Here is a 27,734-nt window from a genome sequence, read left to right as displayed (position 1 = left end):
CTACCCAGAAGTTACTCAGTCAGGGTGCCCCAACCCGCTTTTTAGTGAGCCGAGGTTGTAGGGTTTTATTTTGAGCTTTCTCAATGCTGTTTATTTGAGATAAGTCAGTTACAGGTACAGAGTGTTTCCTTGTCAGGCAGGTTCACCTTGGACAGCCTAAAAGTGCGTGAATTCAGCAGTTTATCACATTGCCTTGCACTTTCCTTAGTCTCAGATTAAGTGATAGTATAGCAAAAATAAAGCTGCCTGTAATTTCATTTTTTGCTTCATCCTAGTGGGTCATCTGTTCTCTTAGTAAACTGGGGATGAAATGCCTGCATAAATGAGTTGGTGCTTGGGAGCAATAATTAGCTACTTTTGTGCTTGAAAATCTGTGCCTGCCTTGGGGATCAGAGTGTGCTTAGATTTCAGAAATGATAATCTGAGCAATAGTGAGACAGGTGGAAAGCTGGAGCAAATCTCAGCTGAGAGATGAGTGGGTGTACTGTAACACAGCTCCAGTGTGGGAATAGTTTCAACTTAAAAGAACTGGTTGAAGCTGAAAATAGAAGCTGATGAGATCAGTATAATAATTATATTTCATAATTATCTATTATTAGACTGGAACTAGCTGATGATATCTGAGCATTTTCTTATTCTTTAGCGGTTTACTTTTCAAATGTGAAAAAACTCCACATAGCGGGCAAACTCCAGTGAGATGCAGGGATTATTTAAAACTTCAATGGCTGCTATTACTCACAGGGAAATGTTGGCTTTCAAACACCCTGTGTTTTCTCTCCTTGTCTCCATTTGAGCAACGAGGTCACTTTAATCTTCATGGTCACTGTTAATCATTTAGGAATGCTGACGTTCCAGTCTGCTGGCTCTGCCTCTCCTGCTTCTGTCCACTGGTGTTTTGCACTTATTTTACATGTGCTCACCTGGGCTTTCACTTCCATGTGGCAATATTAAAACACAGGCTTTAGAAATCATCTGACTTTTCACTTGCCTCATCATTTGAATTTTATTGCTATTTAGTTTCCCATTTGTATTTGTAGATACTTTAAATTCATTTATTAAGTAGTTTTAATAATAGTCATGGACTAAGAGGGGTCCAGAGTGAGATGGGATTTGCACAGCTTTGGAATTGCAATTAAGGTGACAACAGGAATTGCAATTCCTCTTGTGCAAGGTGTTGCAGAAAGTCTTTCTGCCAGAGAACTTGCATTTAGATGACTGCATCAAAAGAAGTAAATACTTCAATTAGGAGTAAATACTTCTGATTTCTAGCTGGGGAAATTGGGGTAGAAGGGTAAAGTAGCCTACATGAGATTCTTGAATTTCCAAGACTGAAGATAGAAGAATCAAGAAATGTCAGGTATGAATACTCTCTTGCTAAGATCGTTTTTACGCCAAGGTGCAGTAAAATTACAAAAAAATGGAAAACCAGGGAAGGCTGAAGAATTGTTCCTATCCCAATATTCATAATAATTCTTTTTTTCTTTTTTTTTTTTTGCCCTTTGGGTTTCTCTCCCTCCCTCATCTCAGTCTTGGCAAACTGAAGCAAATGACATATTGAAATTATTCCATAAAAACATTTGAAGGGAAGTCAAAAATTACTGCTGTGCCTTGCTGAGGTCTGCATGGCAAGACACAAACCACTGCTCAGCTAAAATCCGTGCAGTTCTGCAGAGAAGCCTTAAAAGAGGGGTGAGCTGTGTGATGGCAATGTGCAGGGTGGCAGGACCTTCTTTATTCTTCCCTGTTGTGGTCACAATTGCCAGATTCTGATGCTTTTTTGATTACATTAAAGAGCATCTTGTCCCACACTTTATATTAGCAGTTTGAATGTTGGGATAAAAGAAAAAAAGGCAAAAACAATTCGGCATCACCATAAAATGAATAAATAGCCCTCTAGAGGTACAGGGATAGTACCATAAAACTGATGTCTTGAAATGGGTAGGAGTTCTGTGACACTGGTGAGCATTGTGTGTGTTTGTTTAATTATTTTTTTTATATCTCCATGGTCTGTATCTCTGAAAATGCAACCATTTATTTTGGCTGCTGTCTTTTGGCACCCACGTTTTGAGACAGGAATCTACCCTGTTATCTGTGTGTGTCCCTTGTATCATAGGCTGCCTGGTATCTTTAGTGCAGGCTGTGGGTTTAGAGGCTGGAATCCAATAAAATAATAAAAAATAATACAATAATTTTAAAAAATCAAAAAATAATTTAAAAATAATTTAGAAATAATTAAAAATTTCTGTTGCCCAAAAGAAACAGCAGGACAGAGTTCAGTAGCAGAGGCTGTTGTTTATGATAAGCCTTTGGATATTTTCAAAGGTCGGGAAGATCTAGTTTTCAAGATTTTTTTTTTTTTTTTTTTTTTTTTTGTCTTTTTTCATATGTAGAAAGTAAGGATGAAAATAGTTCAAGGAGTCATCTGATTCATTCCTGCCCAGGGCAGGATCCCACTTCTTCCCTTACTTGTCTTTCCCACAGGAAAAGGTCAGGATTCCTTATCCAGTCCACGTTGCCCAGGTTGTGCACTGGTCTGTCTTTTCAACCACCTTCAGCTGTGCCTCCAAGGACCAGCTTCAACCAATATTGGCTTTTAAGTGCTCCTGTTAATTTGCCCCTTAAACAAAAAAAAAAAGCTCAGTTTCACTGGTACTTGGTCCCTGCTGAAAGCCAGCTCTGGAGAAGGCTCCCTAGCACTGTTTCAGTCAGGTTTTTAATGTCTCCAGGAATGGAGACTCTGCAATCCCTGAGCAGCCTGTCACTGTCAAGTCTTGGAAATTCATGTGGACTGAGGGTGGCAGACCTTTGGGATAAAGGCTGTTGTTCCATCCACTGTTTCTCCTCTCTCTTTCATATTTTCTGTTAAATGGAATGTGTCAGCTTTTCAGAAAGCTGCCTGGTCAGTGCCCATCAGATTCCTGAGGAAGAGACCCCAGGTGTCTGAGTGCAGCTGGAGAGGGGTCAAGTCCCTGGGAGGTTTGGCAGCGCCCTTCCTGGGGAGATCAAAACAGGGATTTGTGCTGAGCCGGAGACTGAAGGGCTTTTTTGATCTCTTACGTAAATTACCACATACCTGGAATTATTTATCTGAGTCCCCTGGGACTAAAAGTCTTCATGCACTGGGTTAGGATTCTCTAAAACCAGATCTGGGATGCACATGGTGTGCAGAACATCGGCCAGCACTGCTGCCATCTCTCGTCCCAGAAGGTTCATCTGGGCTGCAGGGTGGAGAGAGGACCGAGGTGGTGTGGGGTGCTGTCTGTCACAACCTGGAATTTCCTTCCTGTGGGGTGATGTCTCAGACTTCCTATTATTGCAGTCTGTTTCTGTGCATCTCATTTCCTTTATTCTGGTTGATGGTGTTCATGGCCAAGGCTGGATTACAGCTAAATGGGACCCACATGCACCAAAATTTCAAGGTAAAGAAAGATAGGAATAAAAAAAATTTTTTTGGTGTTCTCTGTGAAGTGGATTTTTTGCCCTCTTCTGTAAAATGCCCAACTCTTTCATACAGGCGTGTGGCACTGCTAATAAGCTCATCAGTTAAAAACACAATTCTTTTTTTTCCTTTTTTTGTGTACAATTTGCCTCATACAGTGCCTGAATCCAGTTCTTAAGCATGAAATTACTAGTTTTGGTTGTGTGTGCAGGCACGTGCATTTGTCTGTATATCTGTGTCTGGTGTCCTTGGGCCAGAGCACTTTTGTTACTGTAAAATTACTCCAGTTTTTCTTTCTGGAAAAGTTGACAGGGAGCCTAATAACGGATTTTAAACTTTTCCATCTGACTGTGGATCTGGTATGTACTTACAAATGGAGTTCAATCATTAGAGTTTTATGTGAACCACTTAGGTTATGATAAAGTTTTGCAACATAATGGATTGTTCCTCATTTTTTGACATGATGTGGTGCTGCTAAAAAAGGCTAAATTTTGTCCTAGAGACTGAATTCACTGCAGAGGACTGAAATTATGTTAATGGCCTATAAAGGAGAATTTCTTTGAGAGAAGTGGTTGCTTATTTCAGGCAGCTGCTAGACATTTTGGGAAGTGAAATCTTACTCAAGAGTGAAGGCTGCTTTCATTCTGACCAACTATTTAAGTAGTCAGTATGTTTCTTTCCCTTTACTAACATGTAACTAACTGTAGAATCAGGTAGAACAGCATGAAAGCTGATAGTGTTCTTTTGGGGTGGGGATATGCCTTCACCAGTCTGTCCTTGCTCTTTTTCCAGGGATTGATTAAAACATAGCTGTTGATGAGATCTTTGTATCATCTGTGGTGCCTGAGTGGTTGTAATACATGGAATGAAAAGATTTCCAGCTATTTACCTTTCGTTCTGTCTGCATGGACTGATAGGAATGACACAACTGTTCTAAAGATAAGCAGATCTTAATGTGGACCAGGATTTTTGGCTGTCCCCTCTGGAGCTCATGAGGATCTAAACTCATGCTGAAGCAGAAGATAGTGGGAGTCCATGTAAACTGCAGTGCCATGGTAGGGCTCATTTAAGCTTTTTCACATTCGTTTTGTTAAGGCTTCAGCTCCAAAAGAGAATTGTTTGTTGGCTTGTTTTGGGGTTTTTTTGGTTTTTTTTTTTTTTTTGTTTTGGTTTTTTAAAGATTTTTTTTCCTGTAAGGAAGAAAAACATGATTTATAATTATGGCTTTTTTTCTCCTTTCCTCACACAGGCTTCTATTGATTCTAAAAGCATTGTTTGCTTAGTTTTGCACTTTGATCTCGGAAGGAAGGAAGGTTTGCCCAGTGGCAACAGAGAAGCTGTATCACCTGTGAGGGGTTAGTTTATGTCCTGAAGCTGACAGCAGGTGCTTATCTCTTCAGTTAGCAGGTCAGAACCTTGGTTTTGCTGCTGGCTCAGCAGCTGCCCTTAAAATGTGTGCTGTGTTGTGCCTGTGGGGGCAGAATGAGAATTTAAGGTGGTCGTTTGAGTCATTTCCTCAGTACTTTCAATCATTCTTGTCCTTTTGAGGTGCTTTGGGGAAATTCAGGGTCAGGTTGGATGGGGCTCTGAGCAAGCTGGTCTGGTTGAAGATGTCTCTCTTCATTGCAGGGAGGTTGGACTGGGTGACATTTAAAGAATCCTCTCACCCATTTCAGGTTTGAAACCATTTCAAACCATTTCAGGTTTGGAGGAAAAGGCTTTTTTCCAGCATTCCTACTTTGAACTGCTAATTGTGACAAGGAAGGTAAATGTTAAAACTCTGACAAATGCAAACCCTTTGTTGGTTTTTTGTTGGTTGGTTGGTTGATTCTTTTCTTCTGTTGTTTTTTTGGGTTTTTTTTGTTTTTTTTTAGCTCAGATATGTGAATTATTCCCTACCAGACTTCAGCCAAGTGAACTTAAGCTTAAGTTCCTGTGGCTGGACTGCTGTATCATTAGATAACCAAAGGCCTGCTTCAGGCAAGTCATAAAAAGATGTTAGCTAGGAAGTGTGATTTTGGACAGGCAAAGCTGTGAGAGATCTGTTCTGTTCCCACAGTTTATTTCTAGGAGGCAAAGAGGAACATGACCTGTAAAGCTTTACAGCAAGACTCTTCTCTCTCCATCCATCGTTGGCACCCCCCAGTTCATGTGAGGAAGCAGAAATGTTACATCCTCTTTGCATCAAAATAGAACCAGGAGAACGAAGTGTGTGAGTGAGATTGAGACGTGGTTTGGTGTGTGCTGCAGGAGCAGAGCAGCTGCTGAGCTCTGTCCTTGGCTGCACTGCTCCAGGGAGCTGTTTTGCCTTTTTCTTGGGGTGTTCCAGAGTGTGTCCTTGGCTGCTGCACCTTAATGCTGGGAGCCTCCCTTGTGGTTCATTGAGGATGTATTTTTACTCTTGCAAATGCTTCTTCTTAGATGAATTAAATTCTTAAACACATATATTCCTGTAGTCCAGCCAGAACTTGTAATTAACACCATAACTCATAAAGACAGTGACACAAATACTTAAAATTCAGTGAAAAGCATTCAAAAACCACTACGCTAGACTAACAAAAATGCTGATTTAAAAAAACACATTGCCTAATCCTAATTAAAAAAAAAAAAAAAAAAAAAAAAAAAAAAAAGATGTGTCAGTGTAGGAACTGCGTAATTAGGGTAAAGATTTATGTTTTCATTTTGGAAAACCAGGGAAAGCCAAGCTACTTCTCTTTTCTGTAAGCTAAGGATTAAAAGGAGTGCTAGTGTCTTCAGGAGCTGTTGGCCTGCATTTTATTTCCCCTTAATTCTTGGCTACAATTGGCTAGAAATACCGGTGGGAGAAATAGCTGGAATAGCTTTCAGGTTTGGAAATCTGAGTAGTCAGGGATCTGTTTGGCTGATGGGTTGTACAGGCTGAAAAAGCCAAGAGGAGGGGTGGTGTCAGTAGAAGGGAGCAAGGCCAGATAATCTCCTGTGTTATGGACGTGATCCCTTGCTGCCCAAGGGATTAAAGTGAAGTTAGGTCTTGGGAGTGGGAAGACTTTGAGAACTCCAGTCACTTCTGCAGATCCTGCAGATGGAGGAAAGGGCTGATGGTGGTGGGGTGTCTGATACGACCTTGTGGTGCCCCTGGATTGAACTGGGGCTCCTTGGAGGGTTGTGGGGAGGAGTAAGATTTGAGATGGGAATTTTCTGGTGGATTCTGCACACTGGCAGAGTTGGGAAGCAGATTGGTGTTGACTTGGCTGGATGGCATTTTTCCTCTGCGTGTGCAGAGAGTTTCTGAAAGTACTTTGGCTGGAGTTCTGTACTTTGAGTGCCTGAACTCAATAGCTTCTCTAGTTTGGCTTGGCTCCAGCTCCTTCAGCACTTTCAGATGGGGGTGGGATGTCAGAGGTGGATCCTTTTTTGTGACACAGGAGAGCTTAGGTGGTGAGGGGTGGGAGTTCCAAGCTGCTGTAGACTGAGATATCAGCAGGTTATTCAGGCCTTGGAGGTTTAGAAAAGCTAGCTGCTGGTAGGCACCAAGCACTGCCTGTGCTCTGTGCTGTTTGTAGCTGGTTTAGCACAACCAGTTCTTGGAAGAACAGAGCAGTAGTCCAGGACTGTGCTCCTTTTCTCCAGTCTTATTCCCTTAGCATTGCTTGACTCACATAAATCAGTCTCGGGATGCTGCTGGTGTTTGCTCCAGATGATATGTGCTCCTTCAGCGTGAAGCTGTGGATGGGGTTTCCATTTATTTGTCCAGGGTTTTGGAGGAGCTTACCCAGACTCCTCTAAATTGGCTGGTAGAGAATAATAATTGCTTTTGAGTCTTTTGCCTCCTCAAATATTTTCTTCCTGCAGCTCTGGCTGTCAGAGACTATGGTTGCACTCATTTTTCAAAACACCAGTCTGGAATAAGTTCAATGTGTGTGACTGGAATATGAAAATGTCACTGGTGCTAAATACTGTCTCTTAATTTAATATTTCTTTTTAGTTAATTTTTTTTTCTTGGAGCAGGATTTTAATGGAAATGATCACATATAATTTTAAATGGAAATTGTTACTGTGTTCATGGTACATGTTTTATCACTCCTAACATACCCTCGCTCCCCCTTCTCCCTTTATTTCTCCTACAAACAAGTTATTGCTTCCACAAAAACTCTTGTCAATGAGATGTTATTTCAGACTAGTGAGCTCATGGCCGTCTGCTGGCAGAACTCTGCTCTGACTTAATACAAATGAAGGCTGCTGCCAGGATTTTTTGCCTAATACCTGAGCCTTGAAGGAAGCTCTGTTTCACAGAGCAAGAATTGAGCTGCTGTCAGTGGTGCTTCCAGCAGCCTTGCCTACAAACTTCCCATCTGGCTTTTTGGATGAGCCTGTCTTTGTGTATGTGGTGCAGTTTTAAAGGGGAAGGAATATGTGTTCAGGGCTAGGCTGGCCCTGAGCAGGAGTTTCTTTTCTACACTCCCCAATTCATTGTGCAGTGATGTTGGTGCATTCTCCCTGTGGAGAGCTGCAGTCACCTTCAGGTTTGCTCGGTTGCATTATTGCAGTGTGGAGAACTTCTTGTTGCTTGTGGGTCAGAATCACAGGTGACATCCAGAATAAAGTGTCCCACAGTGATCTGCTGAGGAGAAATGTGCCTCAGGTCTTTGACCTCTCCAACAGAGCGAGATCTCCGAGGAAAAACGATGGTGTGTTGCATCTCCCAGCACTGATCCCCCACCTGACAAAGCTGACCAGACTCCCATAGCTCCTGCACATGTGTGGCTTGTTGGGTACTACAAAGACACTTCTGGGATAACGCAGAGGCAAAGAAAAACATCAGCTTCTAATAGTTTGGACACATAGCTGGACCAAACCTCCAGCCTTTCCTCCTCAGGAGGATGGATTTCTTCCAGGTCTGCTGACCCAACAAAGGTATATTTCTTCCAGTTCTGTGCCAGCATAGAAATAAAGAATATACGTAGAAGAAACCAAAACAAAGAGCCCAAAACCCTATGAGATTTCTGCTCATTTAGATCTTCTGTTGGGTTACATGATCTGAAGAGGTTGATGAAGCTCTTTAAAACAAGAGTTCTACCCAACTACAGCCGCTGATGAGCTGGCAGAAGTTTAAGAGCAGAATGATTTCTCAAAGGAGACAGAGCCAGCGTCTCAGTTTTTCCATTAACCATCTTTATTTCATGTATTTAAGAAGTCCCTCTAGTGGCCTGGTACTTCTGTGATATATCAGCTGCTCCCTCGCAAGCTGATGTTGCACATCAGTTGATGCCATTGTGTGGATTTGAGATGGAGCTGTTGAGGGATCATTTGAAAGGCTTCAGAAGAAGGATCTGAGATGGTTTCAGATGAAAATAACTTTTTTATAAAGGTGCTGGGGTTTTGGTTTTTTGGGTTGTTGTTTTTGTGGGGTTTTTGGGTTGGGGTTTGGTGGGGGTTTTTTCAGTAGCTTTTTGGTTTGGGTTGGTTTTGGTCGGTTGGTTGTTTGTTTGGTTTGGGTTTTTGTTTTTTGTTTTGTTTTTTTTGTTTTGTTTGTTTGTGAGTGTTTGTTTTGTTGGGTTTTATTTTGAGTCAAGCAGGTGATGCCAGATCTTTGAATTCCATATGGGGCCATTAGCTGATGCTTTGCCTCCACGGTGCAGTAGATCATATTAAATGAATTGCTGAGCACCTTTGAACATAACTCCCAAGAAATTTAATAGCTTTAGCAAATAATGTAAGCCATTAAGTTTCAATTTATCACATCTCTGATGCATCACATCTCTATGTAAACCCCAAAGTCTTCAAAGACAGTCTGTGTTACTTTGTGTGTGAGTGCATATTTTTTAATATATAAGAAGTGTGGCATAGTATCTGCCATTCCGTGTGAAGTGCTGGAATTGGGGTTAGGATGGTGTTTACCCCTGGCAAAGGGAGAGCCTGGGACTGGATTCCTGCATGCTCAGCAGAGGGTCCGTGGGTTCCTTGAGGCTGGACATTCTCTGCTCTTTCATTCCTACCACAGCGATACATTGTGCTGAAGTATTCCAAAAATTCTGTTTTCCAGCCTCTGCAATGGCCCAGAGCCCCAGGGGGGTGAAGTGTCCAGGCCTGGGAATGCTGCTGGATAAGTGCTGTGAAGCGTGCGAGGGCTCCTGGGCTGGAGCATGTCCCTGACATGTCCCTGTCCCCTGAGGGAGCAGTGGAGCCCAACACCTGCAGGTGTGCTGGGCTTGGAACGCACTTCACCTTGTGCACTCCATCCCCTGCAATGGGGATAGCTGAGATGGGAGTCTTTCCCGTTGGGAAACTGCAGGGTTAGGAACCGTGCTCTGCAGAATAAAGGCACGTGGGTGTGTTTTCCTGGACTTCCAGTTACCCAGTTTCCTAGGAACTGGTTAGTGTAGGACCTAAGTGCCCATTTCCTCTCTTTACTTACATCCAGGCAGTGATGGGGGAGAAAACTGCCTGTCCTCAAACTGTGCATTTGTGGCCAGGATTAAACCTTGAAGAGATAAATTGTGCATTTGCATTCTTCAGCGCACCACACTTGTTGATGCCTTCAGTGCTTGGCTGTCCCAGAGGTTTGCCTGTCCTCAGTGGGTGCTCCCTGAGATTTGTCCCTCTCCAGTGATTGCTCCCTGAAATTCTCATGAAGAGAACCGACCAGCAGAAGGGAGAATTGTGATGTTCTGTACTGCGGAGCAAGCAATCCCATCCTCCAAGTGTCCCTCTGTTTTCATGATCCCATTTCCTTAGCTGGGGATGGGAAATGTACAGCATTACTTAGAGAGGGCTGCAGAGTCTGTGGCTTACAAGATTAGAGTTAAGACCTCACTGTTTTTCTTTGTTTTCTCTTTAGCATTAAGTCAGCCATCAACACAGCCCCAGTTTTCCATCAGTTTGAGTCCAGTCAGTCTTTTCCAAGAGAGAATGTGTTCTGACCTCAGCATCTGTTACGTGTCCCGTGTGTTGACCCCACAGCAGCCATGTGTCCAGCACATGTGTGTCCATAGGAGACATCGTGTGGATTCTGTGTCCCTGAGTGAAACCTGAGAGCACAAATTGAAGAGATTCACATCCAGACATTTTAGCTGGCCCGAAGTATTTGGAATTTAAAGTAGAAATACTTCGCTTTTAATTTTTTTTTCTTCTTTCCATTATAGTACTTCACTGCTTTAAAACACTAAACCCTAAAAATCAGGAACCCTGTATCAGAAAACCCAGAGTGGGGGTTTTTTTTCAGTGCTGGAAACAAAATACTTTTATGGGAAGAGAGATTTTGTCTGTGAGTTTGTAAGAGCTTCTTAAAAGCAACACCGAAGAAAAGTTGTTCTTGATATTGCCATGGACACAGATTTGCCACTAGTCTGACAAGTACTCTGTGAATGCACTAAGTAAACTGCTCCACAAAAGCTGAATATCTGTAGTTTATTTCAGTGTATATTTTGGAAGAAGTGTTAGCTTATTTTATCATTCCCAGCCCTGACATCCACTCTTTTTTTTTGTGACTTGTGAAAATCCACTAATCCTTTTGGTTTTGTTTCTCTCTGTGTAAAATGAAGCTATAGTGCTGTCTCAGTGCAAGGTTGAGACCCTTGCTTTGGGTTTTGGGGGCCTTTGGGCATGGCCTCTGGCCTCTGTGATTCACATCACCTCATTCCCAGGGGTACATTGCAGATGAGTACACTTAGCCATTCAAAGCGAGAACACTGTAAAATCTATCTGGAAAAACTTCAGATTTTAATTGATAAATTGATTATTTCATCCTAGCAGGGCGGTGTTTGTTGTGTTTTCCCTTCCCCCTTATTCAGAATCCTGTCAGCATATGAGGTTGTCACCTTTTCAGCTGTTTCTTCATCTGAGATGGGATGGACAAAATTGCATCCAGGAAAACTCTCTACTTCATCTGTAAAGGTTGAATATATTTTTCCCTGCTTGGCTGCAGTGGTTGTTTTTCTAGTCTCTTAATTATGTATAAAACATTTTAGCCATTTGCCAGCAAATATGATGTCATCCATTTATTTTCAAGCAGTGTACCATTCCAGGCGATTCAGAGAACCTCTGTTTTCCAGGGTAACTGGCTACTTGAGGAAAATTATGCCAAAATTATGAAGTCTCAAGTTCCATGCTGGCTTCAGCAAAGTCCAACTCTAAAATAACTCACTGATGACTGTAAGTGTTAGTTTGGTGTTGGTGAAAGCAAAGTTTGGCATAAAGGAATTTATGCCAAGGGAAGCCTGTGCCAGGGAGAGAGCAATGAAACCTGCTGTGTTTGTGTGCTGTGGATTTGCAGTGGATCAGGGGAAATGTCTGCTCTGGTGTTGTTAAAGACTGTGTTGTAGGTGTGTCTTGTAGGTTCACAGGGATTATGCTTTGATTTGCTGATTCTGAGAGGGAAGAGCTGGTCGGATCTCCAGCGTTGACACTTTAGTTCTGCTTTTTCGTTGCTGATTTCCTTGGTCCCAGGTTATGTGGGAGGATAGATGACTTCTGTATTTCTGTCTGGGTTACTTTACGAGGGTGTTCTCTGACGCTCTGATGATCCTTGAAAAGGCAAAAATCTGATATTCCCGAGTCTGTGACTAACTCAGGTGCTTTATCCTCTGGCTGTGCCACTTTGTGGAGTGTGATGGAACAAACTGCACCCTGGGCATCACCCTGGTGGTGCTTGGGTGATGGGGGGACCATGCTTCATCCGGGTGTTGAAGAGGAGGGTCTGCAAATTGCTTGGAAGATGGACACAGAGGGAACATCAGGCCCCAAACATCAAACTCAATTTAACAGTGCAGTGAGGATACAATGTGGTGAAGGGTCTGAGCTTCCCGGAGGCTTTGAAGTGCTTGGAAATAGGGTCTGAGTTCATTAAGTCCACAAAGGAGACCTGAGTAAGTCTCCAAAGCCTGGGTGTTGAGTGCAATGTTGTGTAAGGTCACAGAAAGTGACCTTAAAGCTCATCTAGTCCCATCCCCTGCCATGGACAGACACTTTCCCCTAGCCCAGCTTGCTCCAAACCCTGTCCAACCTGGGTTTGGACAATTCCAGGGATGAGGCAGCCACAGCTTCTCCGGGCACCCTGTGCCAGGGCTTCACCATCATCACAGGGAACAATTCCCAGTATCCCATCTATCCCTGCCCTCTGGCAGTGGGAAGCCATTCCCTGTGTCCTGTTGCTCCAGGCCCTTGTCCAAAGTTGTTCTCCAGCTCTTCTGTAGGTGTGCTCCCCTAGAATGACAGCCTGGCTCCCAAACTGTCTCCTGCTATGGTTATCCTGTGGATTGGGAAAACCTTCCCTGCTGCAGAGGTGAAAGCTGTGCAGCCATTTGCCATTTTTATCATTCAGAGACAGGGACAAACCAGTTGGAACCATGCCGAGCATTTGATTTATTTCTTTATGGTTTTCTTGCATTGCTTTTGCGGTATGGTTCCTTTTAATGTTAACACAAACCATAAAGCTGGTGCCTGTGCCTTGACTTGAAGACAGATTGTCCTGACCTGCACTCGTCATCTCCTTTCATTTCCTGACCATATGGCAGGCAGCAGCATCCTGGGATGTGTGTTGGTGGACAATATTAGTTTCCTTCAGGTGGCTCCCACCAGGAGCAGCACCACCTTGGATATCTCGGGATGAACTTGGAGAGAGTATGGGTTGGATTTCATGCCTCTGTGTCCAGGAGCATCTGGTAAATGGCTAACTTTTGTACTGTGTTTTGAAGTTTCTTGACTTGATTCTGATACTGTGGGTCAGATTGAAAAGTGTTTTTAAAGCAGAAATTCTTCTCCTTTGGTAGAGAGAGGTGTTAGCCCTGTGAATTTTTGGAAGGCCAGGTTGGATGGGGCTTGGAGCAACCTGGGCTAGTGGGAGGTGTCCCTCCCCTGAGCAGGGGGTGGGACTGATGGGCTTTAAGTCCTCTTCCAACCCAGTCCATTGAAGATTCTCTGGCTTCCCATCAGCCATGCACCTGTGTGACAAAGGACAAGGCTCAGCAGGTGACAATGTTCAGTGGGATTAATAGTGCAAATCCCTTGCTGCCTGTGATGTGACCTGCCTGTGATGAGGGTGCTGGTTAGGATCCATATCTGAGCTGTGGAGCTGTGCTCTCCCCAGCATTCAGAACTACCCAGAACTCCCCAGAACTACCTGGAGTTCTTGGACCAGGATTCTCCTGGTTTCTAACCAGCACAGTCTTGTTTCTTTGCTCTTGGCCCAGAGGCTGGGCTGAGGTGCCCAGGACTGCTGGCTGTGTGGTGAGGGGGCAGGCTGGCCGTGGACAGATGAGTCCCACTCCTTGCCTCATCTCTAGGCAAAGCCTTGAGTCATAGAATCACTAAGATTGGAAAAGACTTAATGGACACAGTGGTCTGGCTGTAAAAATGAGGATAACCTTTCCCTTGCCTGCAGACTTGACTGATCCCTGCAGAAACACAGAACGGAATTACAGAATACCTTGAGTTGGAAAAGACCCATAAGGATCATGGAGCCCCACTCCCTGCTCCTCACAGTGTTACCTCAAACTAAACTGTGTGACAAAGACCTTCACTGAGAACCTCCTTAAACTCAGACAGGGTTGGTGACATGACTTCCCTGGGGAGCCTGTTCCAGTGACACCCCTCTCAGTGAAGTTTTTTCAAATAGTCCAACCTGACCTTCCCCAGCTTCACTGTGTTTTCTCATGTCCTATCTCTCATGTCACTAGAGAAAGGAGTCTCCATCCTTGGAAACATTCAAAAGCCATCCAGACACGATTCTGGGCAACCTGGTCTTGGTGGCCCTGCTAGAGGAAAGGGGGCATGATGACCTCCAGAGGTTCTTTCTGTGATTCTTGTCTTGTGGTGCTGAATTACCAGTCCAGGGGTTGATGTTAGAAAGCCCCTGTGCCCCTTGGGACAGCCCCACAGTTTGGAAGAGAGGATGCTCCAGCAGCAGGAGGAAGGCCAGCCTGCCTGCAGGCTTGCTGTCATCTGGGGCAGTGCCTGGGTCCCTTGTGAGATAAAAGAGATAAAACAGCCACACAGAGGCAGCTCTTCTCTTCCTGAAGAATTTGTTACAGATCCGTGGTTGACTTTCTTTGCTGTACCTCTCGACTGTATTTTGAAAGCAGATTCTGTGCTAACGTTTTTCGTCCTAAAGGTAACTGACTTGTTTGTACAGAAGCTGTAGAAGAAGCAGTCAAGAAATTCACTTCAGTTTCTATTCCTCTGTGTCTATACTGCATGTTATAAACACCTGGGATTTTATCATCCTTAGTATTGCCCAGTTTTCCTGCAAGCAGCCAGTAATTCACAGCCCTCTGAGGAGAGCAGGAGTGTTTACGATGTGCCTGTGCCAGCCCTGGCTCTGTTATCTTGCTCTGTAAGAATAAACTGAAGTTATTCTTAGTGTCTAAAGCTCGGAGAGTTTCTGGGTGCACAGACAGCTCATTGTGCTGCCTGCTGAGACAGTGCTGGGGATCACACAGCGAGGTTTTAGCGGGCGGTCTTGATCCTGGGGAGGATTTTGGCTCTGACCCTTGCAGCAGCAGTGAAAGGGGAATGGTATTCCGTCAGCTGAGCGTAAACCCAACGTGTTTTTCCTGTGCAGCATAGCAAACTTTGACTTGGATATGATAGATTTTTTTTAATGACCTTTCACAAGCAAACTAGAAATAGTTCACAGACATCTGCTGATCGCAGTTGGAAAACTACTGTTCTCAAGCTACCCTTAGGTTGAATTCCTTTGGAAGAAGTCTCACTGACTTTGGCTGCTTCTGTAATCACAGAAGGGTTTGTGTTGAAACAGACCTTTAAGCCCATCCAGTGCCACCCCAACCTTCCACTGTCCCAGGTTGCTCCAAGCCCTGTCCAGCCTGGCCTTGGACACTTCCAGGGATCCAGGGGCAGCCACAGCACTGGGCAACACTGGTACATGAGATAGCTGGTACAACACACCCTGAGGATAATCAGCTCTGGAGGCAGGGATGGAATTACCCTTCCTTACTGGGCTTAGGTTGGTCTGTGCTCTGTATTATCCATTCCTGATGGGAGCACTGCACATCCCTGGGATGGAAAGAGTTTCCCTGCATAAGCAGTGAGAGAAAACTTAAATTGTTGTAACTGCTTTTGCCTGTTAAAGGCAAGTCTGGAGCTCTGTCTCGGGGTCCAAACCTTTAAACTTGGCACAGCTCCCTGTGTGAGAGCACGGTGTTGGATTGACAACAGCCCTGTGCGTGTTGACGGCGGCCCTGGGATTTCTCCATGTGTCTGTAACAATCCATTCATCTGGCACATGCTCCTGCTGCAGCCCCGGCCGTGCCCAGACACTGAGCCCTTTCATGGAGAAATGCAGAGTCATATTTCTGAGTGTAAATTAGCCGGGGGATTGTTAGTAGTGTGGGCTTGGCCAGGCTCGTTCCTGTGAGCAGCTCCAGCGCTGGAGCAGGGATGGTGTGGGCAGACACCCTGTGTGTGTGCTGCCAGCACACAGGGGAGCCCAGGGCTGGACCCCTGCTCTCTTGGGGGACATCTTACACACAGGGCCAAATGTCCTCCAATTTGTCTTGCTGTCTCTCGCAATTAGGCTTTTCCAGGGATATAATGCTTTGCCCTGGGCTCGTTGTCCTGTGTGCCCCAGGAGTGCTGAGGAATTGTCCCAGCCTGCTGGGAGTTGCTGGGATGCTCCTGGGATGATGTATTGCTGGTATTGCACTGGGTGACTCTGTGGTGAGGCTGCTGCACTAGGGCAGTCCCAAGCTTGGGACTCTGAGTCCTGGCTTTCTTCCTGCCTCTAACTCCCCTCTTCCAGGCCTTTGTGAGCGAGGGCAGATTGTTATTCTGGTGGAATGGACATGGTGGGGCACATGTGGGCTTCACCTTTCTCTGACTGGGCAGCTCACAGGGGGCAGGCGAGGAGCAAGTACTGATCTCTTCACTCTCTGTGGCCAGTGACAGGAGTTGAAGAAAGGGCTGGAGCTGTTCCAGGGCAGGGTCAGGCTGGAGATCAGGGTAAGGCTCTTCCCCAGAGGGGTCTGGGCACTGCCCAGGCTCCCCAGGGAATGGGCACTGCCCCAAGGCTGCCAGAGCTCCAGGAGAGTTTGGATAACGCTCCCAGGGATGCACAGAGTGGGATTGTTGGGGTGTCAGTGCAGGGTCAGGGTTGGACTGGATGATCTTGAGGATCCCTTCAAACTCAGCATATTCTGTGTTGATCCAAGGAGCCTTCTGAGAGGTGGGCACAGAAAAGCTCGAGGTGCCACAGTCGGCTCTGCAGGTCCAGTGTGGACCCCTGCAACACGACTGCCAAAGCCTGTGAAGGTGGCATTTTTCAGGCTGTTCTTTAGTGAGCACATCCCTGGCTGCACACATCCAGCCCTGCTGAGCTGAAAGGTGTCTCCCAGCATTTGTGCCACATTTTTTCAGGAATCGTCATGCATACACTGAATGTTTTACTGTCGAGGTTTTCTTCAGGACGTCTCTGTGCACCTGAGTATGTAGGCAGGTAGCAGCCTGCTGGAGACAGCTCTGGGGGGCTTGCTGCTTTGGTCCTGTTGACAGTCCTGTTCAGCCTGCAGCAACAACTAAGGAATTCCAACAAACTGGAGAGGCACGGTGTGGATGGAGATCAGCCCTGAGTTCAGAGCTGACCTCAAACACACCTATTGGGGTGGCAGTCCTGTTGTGGGTCTGCACAGGGGTAGGGGGGTTGTTGAAAGCCTTTTCTAACAAATTTTTTTCTAACAAAAATTGCAAATGACACAGTGAAGGGCTTCCCTCAGCCCTGCTGGTGAGATGTGTTCTGAAAAGTGCTGCAGGGAAAAAAAGAAAAAAAAAAATAAATCTGTGTTTCAGTGACCTTTGCATCAAGCTGGTTGAAGTTTTAAAGTTCCAGGGAGTCTGATGTGAAAATATGGAGTTGTGTTTGCCTTCATTAACTGTTTAATTTTGAGCATCTCATACCCTTCTAAACATAGCTGTTTTTGCTATGCAGAGGCAAAATCCTTTTGGATAGCCAAGCATTTTGTTTGTAGGAAGAGCCTATTCTTACATTTCTCTCCTCCAAATCCTTTTGGACCTCTTTTTCAAATGCTAAATATGGGGTTCATCTCAGAGAACACTGTTGCTGGCACACACTGGGCTCTTCTTCTTGTTCTCTTATTCTGTTATTTTAGGTTTGTGGTGGCCTCAAAGAAAAGCTGTCTGACAACTTTTGTGAAGAATGGTTTTATTGTTGCCCATCAGCAGAATTTTCACATGAAAGGGTCAGTTACTGTAGAAAGCTCTCCAGTGTCACACAAAACATCCTGCTAGTTTCCAGATCACAGAGCAGATTCTCAATTGGTAAAATAAGTTTTCTTTTGCTCCAGAATTAGCTTGGTGTGTTTCTTATTGCTGCTTGAACTCCTAATTAATGATGTGAACTAAAATATTCCAGTTTTGTTCCCTAATTTCTTATATTGTTTCTTTCAGCCAGCACTGGACAAGAGATGAAAAATCATTTGTAGTCATTTAATTATGCAGTATTCCAGCAATAATGTGTTTCTATGTGTTGGAATTACTTTTAGTCTTGTAGGACGTTAGGATGAAAACCTATTTGTAATGAAGTCATATTTCATATTTTAAGTCAAGAGTTCTTCAAAATGTCTTGCCTGGAAAGGTACATTCTTACACAGTTGGGAAGAATGGAACATCCCAGCCTCACCCACATAACTTGGTTATGTTCAGCTGATCCTGTTTGTCTCTGGACAGGGCTTGGAGCAACCTGGGCTGGTGGAAAGTGTCCCTGCCCATGGCAGGGGGTGGCATGGGGTGAGTTCAAGGTCCCTTCCAACCCAGATAGTTCAGTGGTTCTGTGATTCTAGGATTCTGTGCAGAACTAGTGAAAGCTCTTGTTGGGTGGTGTGGGGCAGGGAGGTAAGCACTGGGTGCTTCCTGCTGCTTGTAGGGCAAGCTTCTGACTTTTTCTGGGGGAGGAAAAAAGCCCATAAATTAAAAAAGCTACTAAAGGGTTTGGGTCTCTGTTTCCCTCCCTGCTGGGTGTCTGGTGGTCCATGGTGTGAGTGTTCTCACCAGCAGTGAGGCAGGCTCTGGGACCTTTGCACTGCTCCATCTGCAGGCTTGGTGCAGACTAGAGCTTTAATGTGACCATGGGAAAATCAGTGGTGCTGAGCACCTAAATATGAAACCCATCCATTTTTTTCTTGGCAGAGGCAAGAATATTTCTAAATCTCAGTGTTCCTTCCCAGTGGTTTACACACTTGCATTAATTTGAAACAGCTGCATCAGCTGGTGTCTGAGTTAGTCGCTGGGATTAAGCTGTCCTTTCAGAAATTACACAACTGTTGCGATTAATTCCTCCTTTGAACAATTGATTTCAGAGGCCAGTCACCACCCTGATCCTGCATGTATGGGATTTCCTGGGCTTCTCTTAGGGGACTTGTTCCCTTGAAGCCTAGTCTGCCTGGAAATACTCACAAGATGCAGCTGTTTTTTTGTTTCTTTAAAGCTTAGCAGCAGGGTGAGCATGGGGAGAACTAAAGACAGAGAGAGGACTTGGGGTTGGAGCCACAGGAACATCCTTTGCATCGTGAGAGAATTCCCGTTGCAGGGATGCCAGGGAAGCTGTTACACGGGGATTTTTTGACTTTTGGCATGAGGGAGCCATAGGGGTTGAGTTAGATTAGGTATAAGGAAGATGTGTTTTACAGTGAGGGTGGTAAGGCACAGATTGCCCCATCCCTGGCAGTGTCCAAGGCCAGGCTGGGCAGAGCTTCCAGCAACTTGGGATCGTGGAAGGTGTCCCTGCCCATGGCAGGAGGTGGAATGGGATGGGTTTTAAGGTCACTTCCCACCCAAATAATTCTGGGATTCCACGATTCAGTCGTGGGGAGTGAGGGACAAGAGAGTGATTTCTTGAGGCAGCTTGGCAAGAGCAAAGATCCTGGTGTATACAGAAGTATGTACATGCATATATCTGTGAGTCATTCGCTTGGACGACCACTGAAGGTTTGAAAATCAGTGCTGTTGCCAGCAAAATCCATTATCCACAGCTGCTGAAGGGCACGGGGAAAGAGTTAGAGGGGAGCCCTGTGTGCTGCATTCCTGTGCTGTGAGGTCCTGTTCTTGTACAGCTGCCCAGCCTGGGGAGCAGCACTGCTCTTGTTTCTGGTTCCACGCTCCCACACAGCTCCCTGCCACCCATCTGGGCCCAAGTGGCTTGGGGACCAAGTTAAAATGAAAAAAACCAAAAAAAGAAGGTACTTCCAAAAGTCTGTCCTTAATTAAGGAAACACTAGAACAAATGTCAAGTCCCTACAAAGCCAAAAAGTCTTATACATACATTAGAATTTTGGCAGCTTTTTTAAATACTTAAACAGTTCTTTGAACTTGGGCTAAATGTTCAGGGCCTGTTAATGAAGTGTGTGAGCATAATTATGCTACAATACGTGATTTATGTGTTTGGATCTATTCAGAGTCTCTGGACTACGTTGTTGGAGCTGTCTCATGGTGTGTTATCCCTGATCCCATTGGTACCTCGGAAATTTGAGACACCAAGTCTCAAATTCACAGATGTGAGGCAGGGCTGGCAGACCTGAAAAAGAAAATCATCTATTACCTGAGTCTCATCTCTGCTGGAAGAGCCAGAGCAATATCTGCATGTTGGTGGGGGAGTGTTTGGAAGGATACAGGGAGCCCTGCTTGATTTGTTGCTTTTTTTGAGAAGATCCTGAGCAGGAGAACACAGAGTAGTTGACAGTAACTGCATTTAAAATCATACAATAGACTAATCAAATGGTTTGAGTTGGAAGGAACCTTAAAGCTCATCTCATTCCACCCCCTGCCATGGGCAGGGACACCTTCCACTAGCCCAGGATGCTCCAAGCTCTGTCCAGCCTCACCTTAGATACTTCCAGGGACTTGATCTGTGTTAAAACCAGACATTTTCATAGCTGAAATTAAATACATCTTACTGTGCTTCAGAAGTGTTTTGCTTCTGTCTTGTTTTGAGTGTTTTTCCTTCCTTTTTAGGATCCATCCCTTCCACTCTCTTCCAGCTACACTGTTTTCTAGTCAAGGTAATTCATCCCAGGCTCACAGTGGAAATTGCCGCTTCAGGAGAGTTTATATTTTGACTTGGTTTTCTAAGCCTGGCAGCTTTCAGACAAAAAGAGCAAGGAGAAATGACTCGTCTGTTACTTTATTTACAGCTTGTTTTGGGAAATCTAAGTCCAAATTTATGTTTGACTCATATTAGGGCTCTGTGGCTGGACTCTGCTTCTTCAGTTATTTTTGGCCGGGCTGATCTCACACCCGGCATGAGCAGGGCAGCCTGGGTGACAGGAGCTCAGCTCCACTTGCACCAGGAGCTCTTGGGCTTGCCTCAAGGGGACTGAAAGCTAAACAATTAAACAATTTATTAAACAATTCAGAGGTTAAAACTCCCATCCTGTGCTCTTTACACTGTGTGACATGAGTGTTGTGGTAAAAAACATGGGACTGCTGGAGTAAATTATTAATAGTGGCTGGGGGGGATGAAGTGGTGTGGATTTTTCCAGTGCTCTGGGGTCTGAAATCCCTGGAGTCTCCCCAGAGCACTGGGGGAACCCTTCGTGCAGTGCCTGTTTTGCTGCTGGCTCAGCTCAGAAGGTGCTCAGGAAGATGCTGAGTCCTGCTCTGAGGACTGAGCTTTGTCCTGGAAGATCTGAGCACCTCTATTAGCACAAGTTCTGGAACAGAGCACACAGAAATGTGCTTCCTCCATCACTTTGGTGTGAGCTGTAACCTCTCTCTGAATGTTTTATTGCTGCTCAGCTCTCAGTAAAGTGACCAAGGGGAGGCACTGGTGCTTCTGTCACCAGTTTCTGTGTTACAGTTGTTAGGAATGATCTACTCATAGGCTTTCCATTGACTTTGGGCTTTGCTTTGGAGGAGACCATGTGGGTTTAGGGCACAGTGGTCAACCTATGGCTCTTGCTTCAGTGGAGCTCAATACTGGGCCACATCCCATAGCCAGCCTCATGGGTGTATTGAATTCCTGGCTGCAGGCGGAGAGGAACCAAGGGAGACAGTTAAAATGGATATCCCTGGGGCTTCCTGGAATTTGGCTGCATTCACAGCTTAGTTCTGCTGTGTGTGGAAGCAGCAGGAGATCTGGAAAGCCGAGTGCATCCTCTTCCTGTGAACCATTTCCAAGCGACCCCAGCATCAGCAGCCTCCTGACTACTGTCATCCTTCTGTGTTCTCAGTATAGTGCTGGAAAGGGCCCACTCGAACCTGGGTGTCCGGATTTGGCTCTTACAGCCATAAAGGGTGAACCCAATACCCTCCTCTGAACACTGTCAGAAAGGGAAAGGAACCTCCTTACAGCTTTTTAGAAACCTGGCTGCCTCCAGTCCTGACACAGCTCTGCTCTGCTGGAAAGCGAAGCACTGACCCTTGTTCGAAGCTGTCCCTCCCACACTGTTTGCTGAAGGGAGAAGGTGGTAAATGTTCAATTCAGTAGGAAAATTACTGCAGGGCCCTGGCTGTGCAGTTTGCCTCAACTTGTGTCACAGCACGACCCCATACTTTTGACAAGCCAGCAGCACACAGGGTGCATTTTGTCCTCTAGTATTTTTCCTATACAGATGCTGAAGGTGAAAATTTTCTCATCTGACCCAGTGCCTGAGGTGAATGAACTAAATAGCCTGGGGAGAACAGGCCAGAGTGTGAAGAAGTGAAAAAAGGGGATTGTTATTTTTAATTCCCTTTTTGAGGAGGAAAAGAGGAGACCAACCATCAAAGCCTAAATTAACTCCCCCTTGCAAACATAATTTGAGGAGACATTATCAAGCTAAAAATATGAGCAGTTTGTAAAAGAAGCTGTTTTCCACGTATGCTGCTGCTCACATTACTTAATTTAAACAGGAGGTGCTTAATGACGTGCTTTGATTTTCCACTTGCATGATCCATGAGTTTTTTTGGGAGGGGGTATTCTGCTGAGCATGAACAATGAGGGCTTGTGTCCATGGTACAACTCCTGGGTAAAGCCAAAGTAAATATTGAGGTGGTTGTAGTTCTGTCGACATAAGCCCCTATATGAACATTCTCACTCGAACTTTTCAAAAATTTAACTTCTGTTTATCGGAAATGGGTTTAAATCTGAGTGGAAAAAGCTGCCATGTGTACTGGAGTAGAGGTGTCCATCTGGAAGTATGTTCTCGTCTATTTATTAAACTTTTTCTGATTAGAGTGGGAGGAATTGGAATTTTTTTTCTTCCATTTTTTCCTGGTTGTGTTGCACAGGCTTTAGGTTGTAAATCTTGTAGGGGAACTTTTTCTTTCATTAAATCCTAGATGTTATTAATCAGTTCTTGAAAATGGTGTTGCTGATCCACTCAAAATCAGGATTTGAACCTGATGCCACGTCAACACTATTGCTGACAGGCTCTCACACAGATAATGGTGCTGTGCTCAGCAACTTGTTTTCAGAAAATACACCCAAAAATCCAGGCACTGCCTTAGTCTAAGGGCCATGTGGACAAGCCATGCTCCTGGTGAGCTGAGTGGAGCTGGTTACAGGGATCCACTCTCTCTGTCCTGTCAAGTGCAGCTCATGGACCAGTAAGGATAAGAGGATGGAGTAAAAACACTTTTCCAGGACAGGCAGGTGGGCAGAGGTGATAGCATCTCTGCTGTGATGTGTTCTCATGACCAAACTGAAGCCTTAGCTGTGTACTTGGCTTCTCAAAATGCTACAGGAGAAGTGTTTATAAGGTGGAGTGTCCTGACGTGCCTCTCAGGGCTTGAGGAGCTCTTGTTCCCAGTGAGAAGTCCTGCTCACATTTTAATTAGTTTGTTTTTCTTGTCATTTCAGGAAAGGAGGAAAAAAAAAAAAAAGTATGTGCCTGTTTTTCCACACAGTGCTATTGCAAACCCCAGAGCTGCTATTTTTTTCTGGAGGGGGAAAGATGGACTGGTTCAGATGCTGTAAAAGCAGCTAGTGCTGATGCTGTTTGATCTTAAATTGATTATTCTGTAACTAATAGCTGTGAGAAATGACCACTCACTTTAAATTTTCAATTAAAAAGTACAGCAAAAGACTGGATAAGGAAAAAGAGCAGCACTGGGAGTGTGACTGACTGCCAGGAGCTTGTCTACAAAATGCTGCTGATAGACCCCTGGGGTTTGCATCAGGCAGGTCTGGCCCCTCCCAAAGGCTGCCACTCAACTCTTCTTCACCATCACCTTACCCATTTATAACAAAGTGATAATTGCTTTTGTAATGACTTGGGTTGTTTGCGGTTTTTTGGAGGGTTGGGTTGCTTTGGGTTGGTATTTTTTGTTTTTTGGGTTGTTTGGGTTTTTTTCGTGGGGTTGGTTGGTTGGTTGGTTTTGTTGGGTGGGGTTTTTTTGGGTTTTTTAGTGGGCTTTTTTGTTGGGTTTTGTTTGTTTGTTTGTTTGAGATTTTTGGGGGATTTTTTGAGCTCAAAGCTGGAAGAACAAAGGTTTGCCAAACTGCTAGTCATAGGGCATGCTTCATCCAGGCTGGAACAGATTTTATTGCCTTTGAGGACTTTTAGGCTTAGAAATGCTGCTGGGTGGATAGTCCTGGAGAGAGCTGTCCCTCCTTTCTGCCGGAGCCTTGGCTGATTCATGTCTTTGAGAGGTCTACTGGGATGTGAAATCACCTTCTATGTATCACCATGACAGCTTGGGCAGTAAAGTCGTAGAATCATGGAATGATTTGGGTTGGAAAATGCCATTTTCTTCCAGAAGATTCCTTGTGGGTAGATCTAGAGATCCCTTCAGCTCCCATTCACACGTCTTGCTTCTGGCTGGGGGATGTTGGCTGATGGTGTCATCTAGGGTGAACTTTGCCAAGGGCCTGCTGCCCTACCAGGAGCAGGATGGAGTACTCCAGGTGTGATGGGAAGAGTCTCCTTCAGCCCCCTTGTGCTTAGGGAGGCACAGGTCTTCCTCTAACTCTGCCAATTGCTGCCATTCAGCTTCAAGGTTTCTTCTGCTAGTCAGAGGTTTGGGTTTCATGACGCAACCCTGAGCAACTGAGGAAACAGCTTTCCATCTTCCTGAGGTTGCGTGACTCTACGTTTTCATGTTGTCACAGAAATTGGTGTTTCATCTGAGAGCTCTGGATTTCCATTGCACAGCCCTGCAAACATCTCCCTATCTAAAACATTTTGGGCTTGGGTGTGCACAAAGCTGAATGAAGAAGGATCTCCTGGCTGAGGTGGGAGCAGCCAACAGGAAACTGAGATTAGTTTGACGTGTATGCAGCTGAAGCTTCCCCTTTCCCTGCCCAGACTGCAGCAAATCCCTTCCTATGTCCCCACTGATACTGTGTGAGGTTAGGACTGGGATGAGGTTAGGAAGAATGGGATGAGGCTTTGCTCAGGGAAAGGGGCACATGGACCTGACTCTGTGAGAGCTGTGTGCTTACTTTAAAGGGTCTCCATTGTCCTTAAGGCTGGTCTGGACCAGGAAAAGAGGATGCTGTGGAAAGAGCTACAACATTCCCCAGGGTTCCCACCATCGTCTCGGCCTCATTTGTGTGATGCCCAAGTGCAGTGTGGCCCCAGTGCCCCCTTCTTGGTGCCACTGCAGCTCCAGTGATGACCCTGAACATGAGGCCATTTCTCCAGTTCTCTGGTATTTTAGGAATTCTGGAGCTATTCACTGACTGTGCAGCTGGAACGTGGGAGGAGAGCAGAGTGTGACCTGTAGAACGCCTTGGTGGGGGTGGGAGCCCAAGGAAGTGTGTGAAAATGGGCTCCAGGGGATGAGCTTCATCCAAAACACATGGAGCAAGCTGGACTTACACCAAGTCAGCACTGTGACTGTTTTAGTCCAGTTTGAACATTGCAAACTAGATTCTACAGTGCAGCATGAGCCAGGGTCTTGGTCAGCAGCAAACCCCGAAACCATGACTAAGGCCAGCCTTGCTCTGTCACAGGAGAGCAGTTAATGACACAGGAACCAGCCTCTTACACTTGCTGAACTATTTATTGTTTCAGCAGGCATGAATAAATATTCAACAAATAAGCCTCCTGGCCCTAAGTGATTGGGGTGTTCTCATTGTAAATAAACTGAAAATCCAAGTTCTGGGTTCTTTTTTACTTTAAAGCAGGCTAGAGCCCATGGGAATGGTATGTTCCTGCTGCACAAACTGAAAAGAGTTCATGTCCTGGTTTTCATCTCTAGGGTCATATGGTTACTTGGAGTGGAGGTATTTTCCTGAAATAGCTTTGGAGTAGCTGTAGGATTTGGGATGTGGCTCCTTTCTGCATGCCCTCCCCTGGCTGCAGGGAGCTCTGGCTTTAAGTAAGATTGAGGATGTTCTGGGAAGTGCCTTTGGGTCTCTGAAGCTGGAGGATGAAACAAGGAATGTGTAGCAGTTGAGGGGAAGCTTCCAGCAACCTCCCCTCAGTGATGTGTTTCACACTGTCTTTACTGTCTGCACCAGACCTTGTGGGACTGTTTATACTCCCAGAGGAACATGAAGGGATTTTAAATTCCCAGTGGAGCTTGCTGAGCTGTGCACTGTCACCGGACTGTGCTTTCCTGCCCATTCCAGCTAGGAAAAATGAGCAGCCCTTTCAGTGACAGGAGTTGGTGGTGGTATCTGACACAGCCCCATGCTGGGTGTGCAAAGCCCTGTCCCAGGGAAGGCAGCTGGGGAGGAGCAGCTGGGATGGGACTTGGCTCACTCATCCTGTGACCTGAAGGCTTGAGCATCCCAGGGAGAGAGCAGTGTGTGGCCCCTGTGGGAACATTTCCATGGGATTGCATCTCAGCAGGGAATGGCCCTGTGGGAACATTTCCATCATTCCAGGGATGGGAATCTGTGCCTCCTGTTTCCAGACAGAAAAAAGCCATTCTTCAGTGAGCACTGTTGTCCCTTCCCTCCACTAATGGCACATTGTACAGTCATTTGGTTCAGTTATTAAATGGTTCTTATGTCAACCCACAGGCTTTGTTCCCTTATTCTTTCCACAGAGGTGGGACTCAGTTGCCAGCTGGGGTTAAACCTCAACAGCATGTCTTGTCTTTTCTGGTGTCTGCACTGGACAGAGCACTCCATGGTAAAGCAGGGATTCACATAAAGTCACAGACCTGGTGCTAACATGCTTCCTTTCCTCTTGCTTTGCCAGGGCAGCCACTGACCACAACATTGACAACACCACAGCAGTCCTCAGGGAGTGGCTGAAGAATGTGCAGCATCTGTACCACGATGTGGAGTGGAGGCCCATGGAGGAGCCCCCGTGAGTACCTGGGTGGGCTCTTGGCTGTGCAGCCCAAATTTCTGAGGTTTTCTCTTTCCAAACCAGGAGTTACACCTAATGTCAGAGTGCTAATGTGGATTATTTGCTTTTTGGATTCTGTCCCATTAAAATTCTGTTCTGAAGGGAAAAGGGGAGATAGGGTCTCCGTAGAAAGGTCTCTGACTTCACTGAAGCACCTCACGCAGAATTTTGTGGAAGAAAATATTTTCTATTCAGTTATTTAGCATCTGTAGCTGCTCTCTTTGCAAGGTAAACAAATTACATCAAGAGCTACAGGGAATTAAAGTTATCATTCTTTATTTGCAAGGAAGCAGAGAAATTATAGCCCATTCCATAGTATCTATGAAAGCTATGAGATATGAAATATTTGGTAAGTGCTGAGCTACAGAACTAGATTTAATTCCACATGTTATGCCTTACAGGACCATTGCTTTGAAATATGGTGTGTTGGGGTTTTATTTCTTTAATTTTTTATTTTTTTTTTTTTAAGGTCAGCTGTTCCTGGGTTTGTTCTGTTTTCAGTTTCTTCCGTCAAGGAAAATGACATCAGTTTCCCCTTCCTTTAGGCTTGCTTTTAGATTCAAGTTCCTCCCTGCAGTGATGGGGAGTTTGTGGTAGAAACCCCCAGGGAGTGCTGGTTTTATAGACATTTTTAATCCTTTCATTTGACTTCTCTTCCTCCTGCCAAACTTTGCTTAAGTTCCGCAAAAAGCTTTTGAAACTCTTAGCTCCTTGCCTGACTAAGGCTGGCACTGTTTCAAAGTCCTGGACTTTTATTCCTCATTGAGATCTGCCCCTGAGTTCCCTTCCATCTTTGTTGAAAAGGTTTTGGAGCTGATCCTGAAGGCAGAGCCGTGCATGTGGCTTTGCTGCCACGCTGGGGCTTCTGGGGCTGGCTCTTGGGAGATTTAGGGGCTGTTCTTGGGCTGTGTTAACAGTTCCTGATCATGCCCAGAGCCCAGGGAGGCCAGGCTGCCTTCATCTTCACATCCCAGCTCTGCTGGGCTGAGGGGGGCTGGGTTTGCAGCCTGGCAAAGGACAGATGAGTTTGTCCCCGAGGTCAGGCAGGGTCACTGAGCTGCAGG

At 45.3% G+C, this 27,734-nt stretch overlaps 1 protein-coding gene across 1 annotated transcript in view; it reads left to right on the top strand.

Moving 5' to 3' along the window:
- Positions 1 to 27,734, top strand: part of COLGALT2 (collagen beta(1-O)galactosyltransferase 2) — a 47,053-nt gene that overhangs the window by 3,484 nt on the left and 15,835 nt on the right. The window contains exon 2 of the mRNA XM_066324663.1: positions 26,518 to 26,628. Coding sequence (XP_066180760.1) covers positions 26,615 to 26,628 — 14 coding nt within the window. The 5' untranslated portion in view covers positions 26,518 to 26,614. The remainder of the gene's footprint in view (positions 1 to 26,517; positions 26,629 to 27,734) is intronic.

The sequence above is a fragment of the Sylvia atricapilla genome, chromosome 9, assembly GCF_009819655.1.
Source record: "Sylvia atricapilla isolate bSylAtr1 chromosome 9, bSylAtr1.pri, whole genome shotgun sequence".
NCBI lineage: Eukaryota > Metazoa > Chordata > Aves > Passeriformes > Sylviidae > Sylvia > Sylvia atricapilla.
This window is presented reverse-complemented; position numbering and strand designations above follow the sequence as displayed.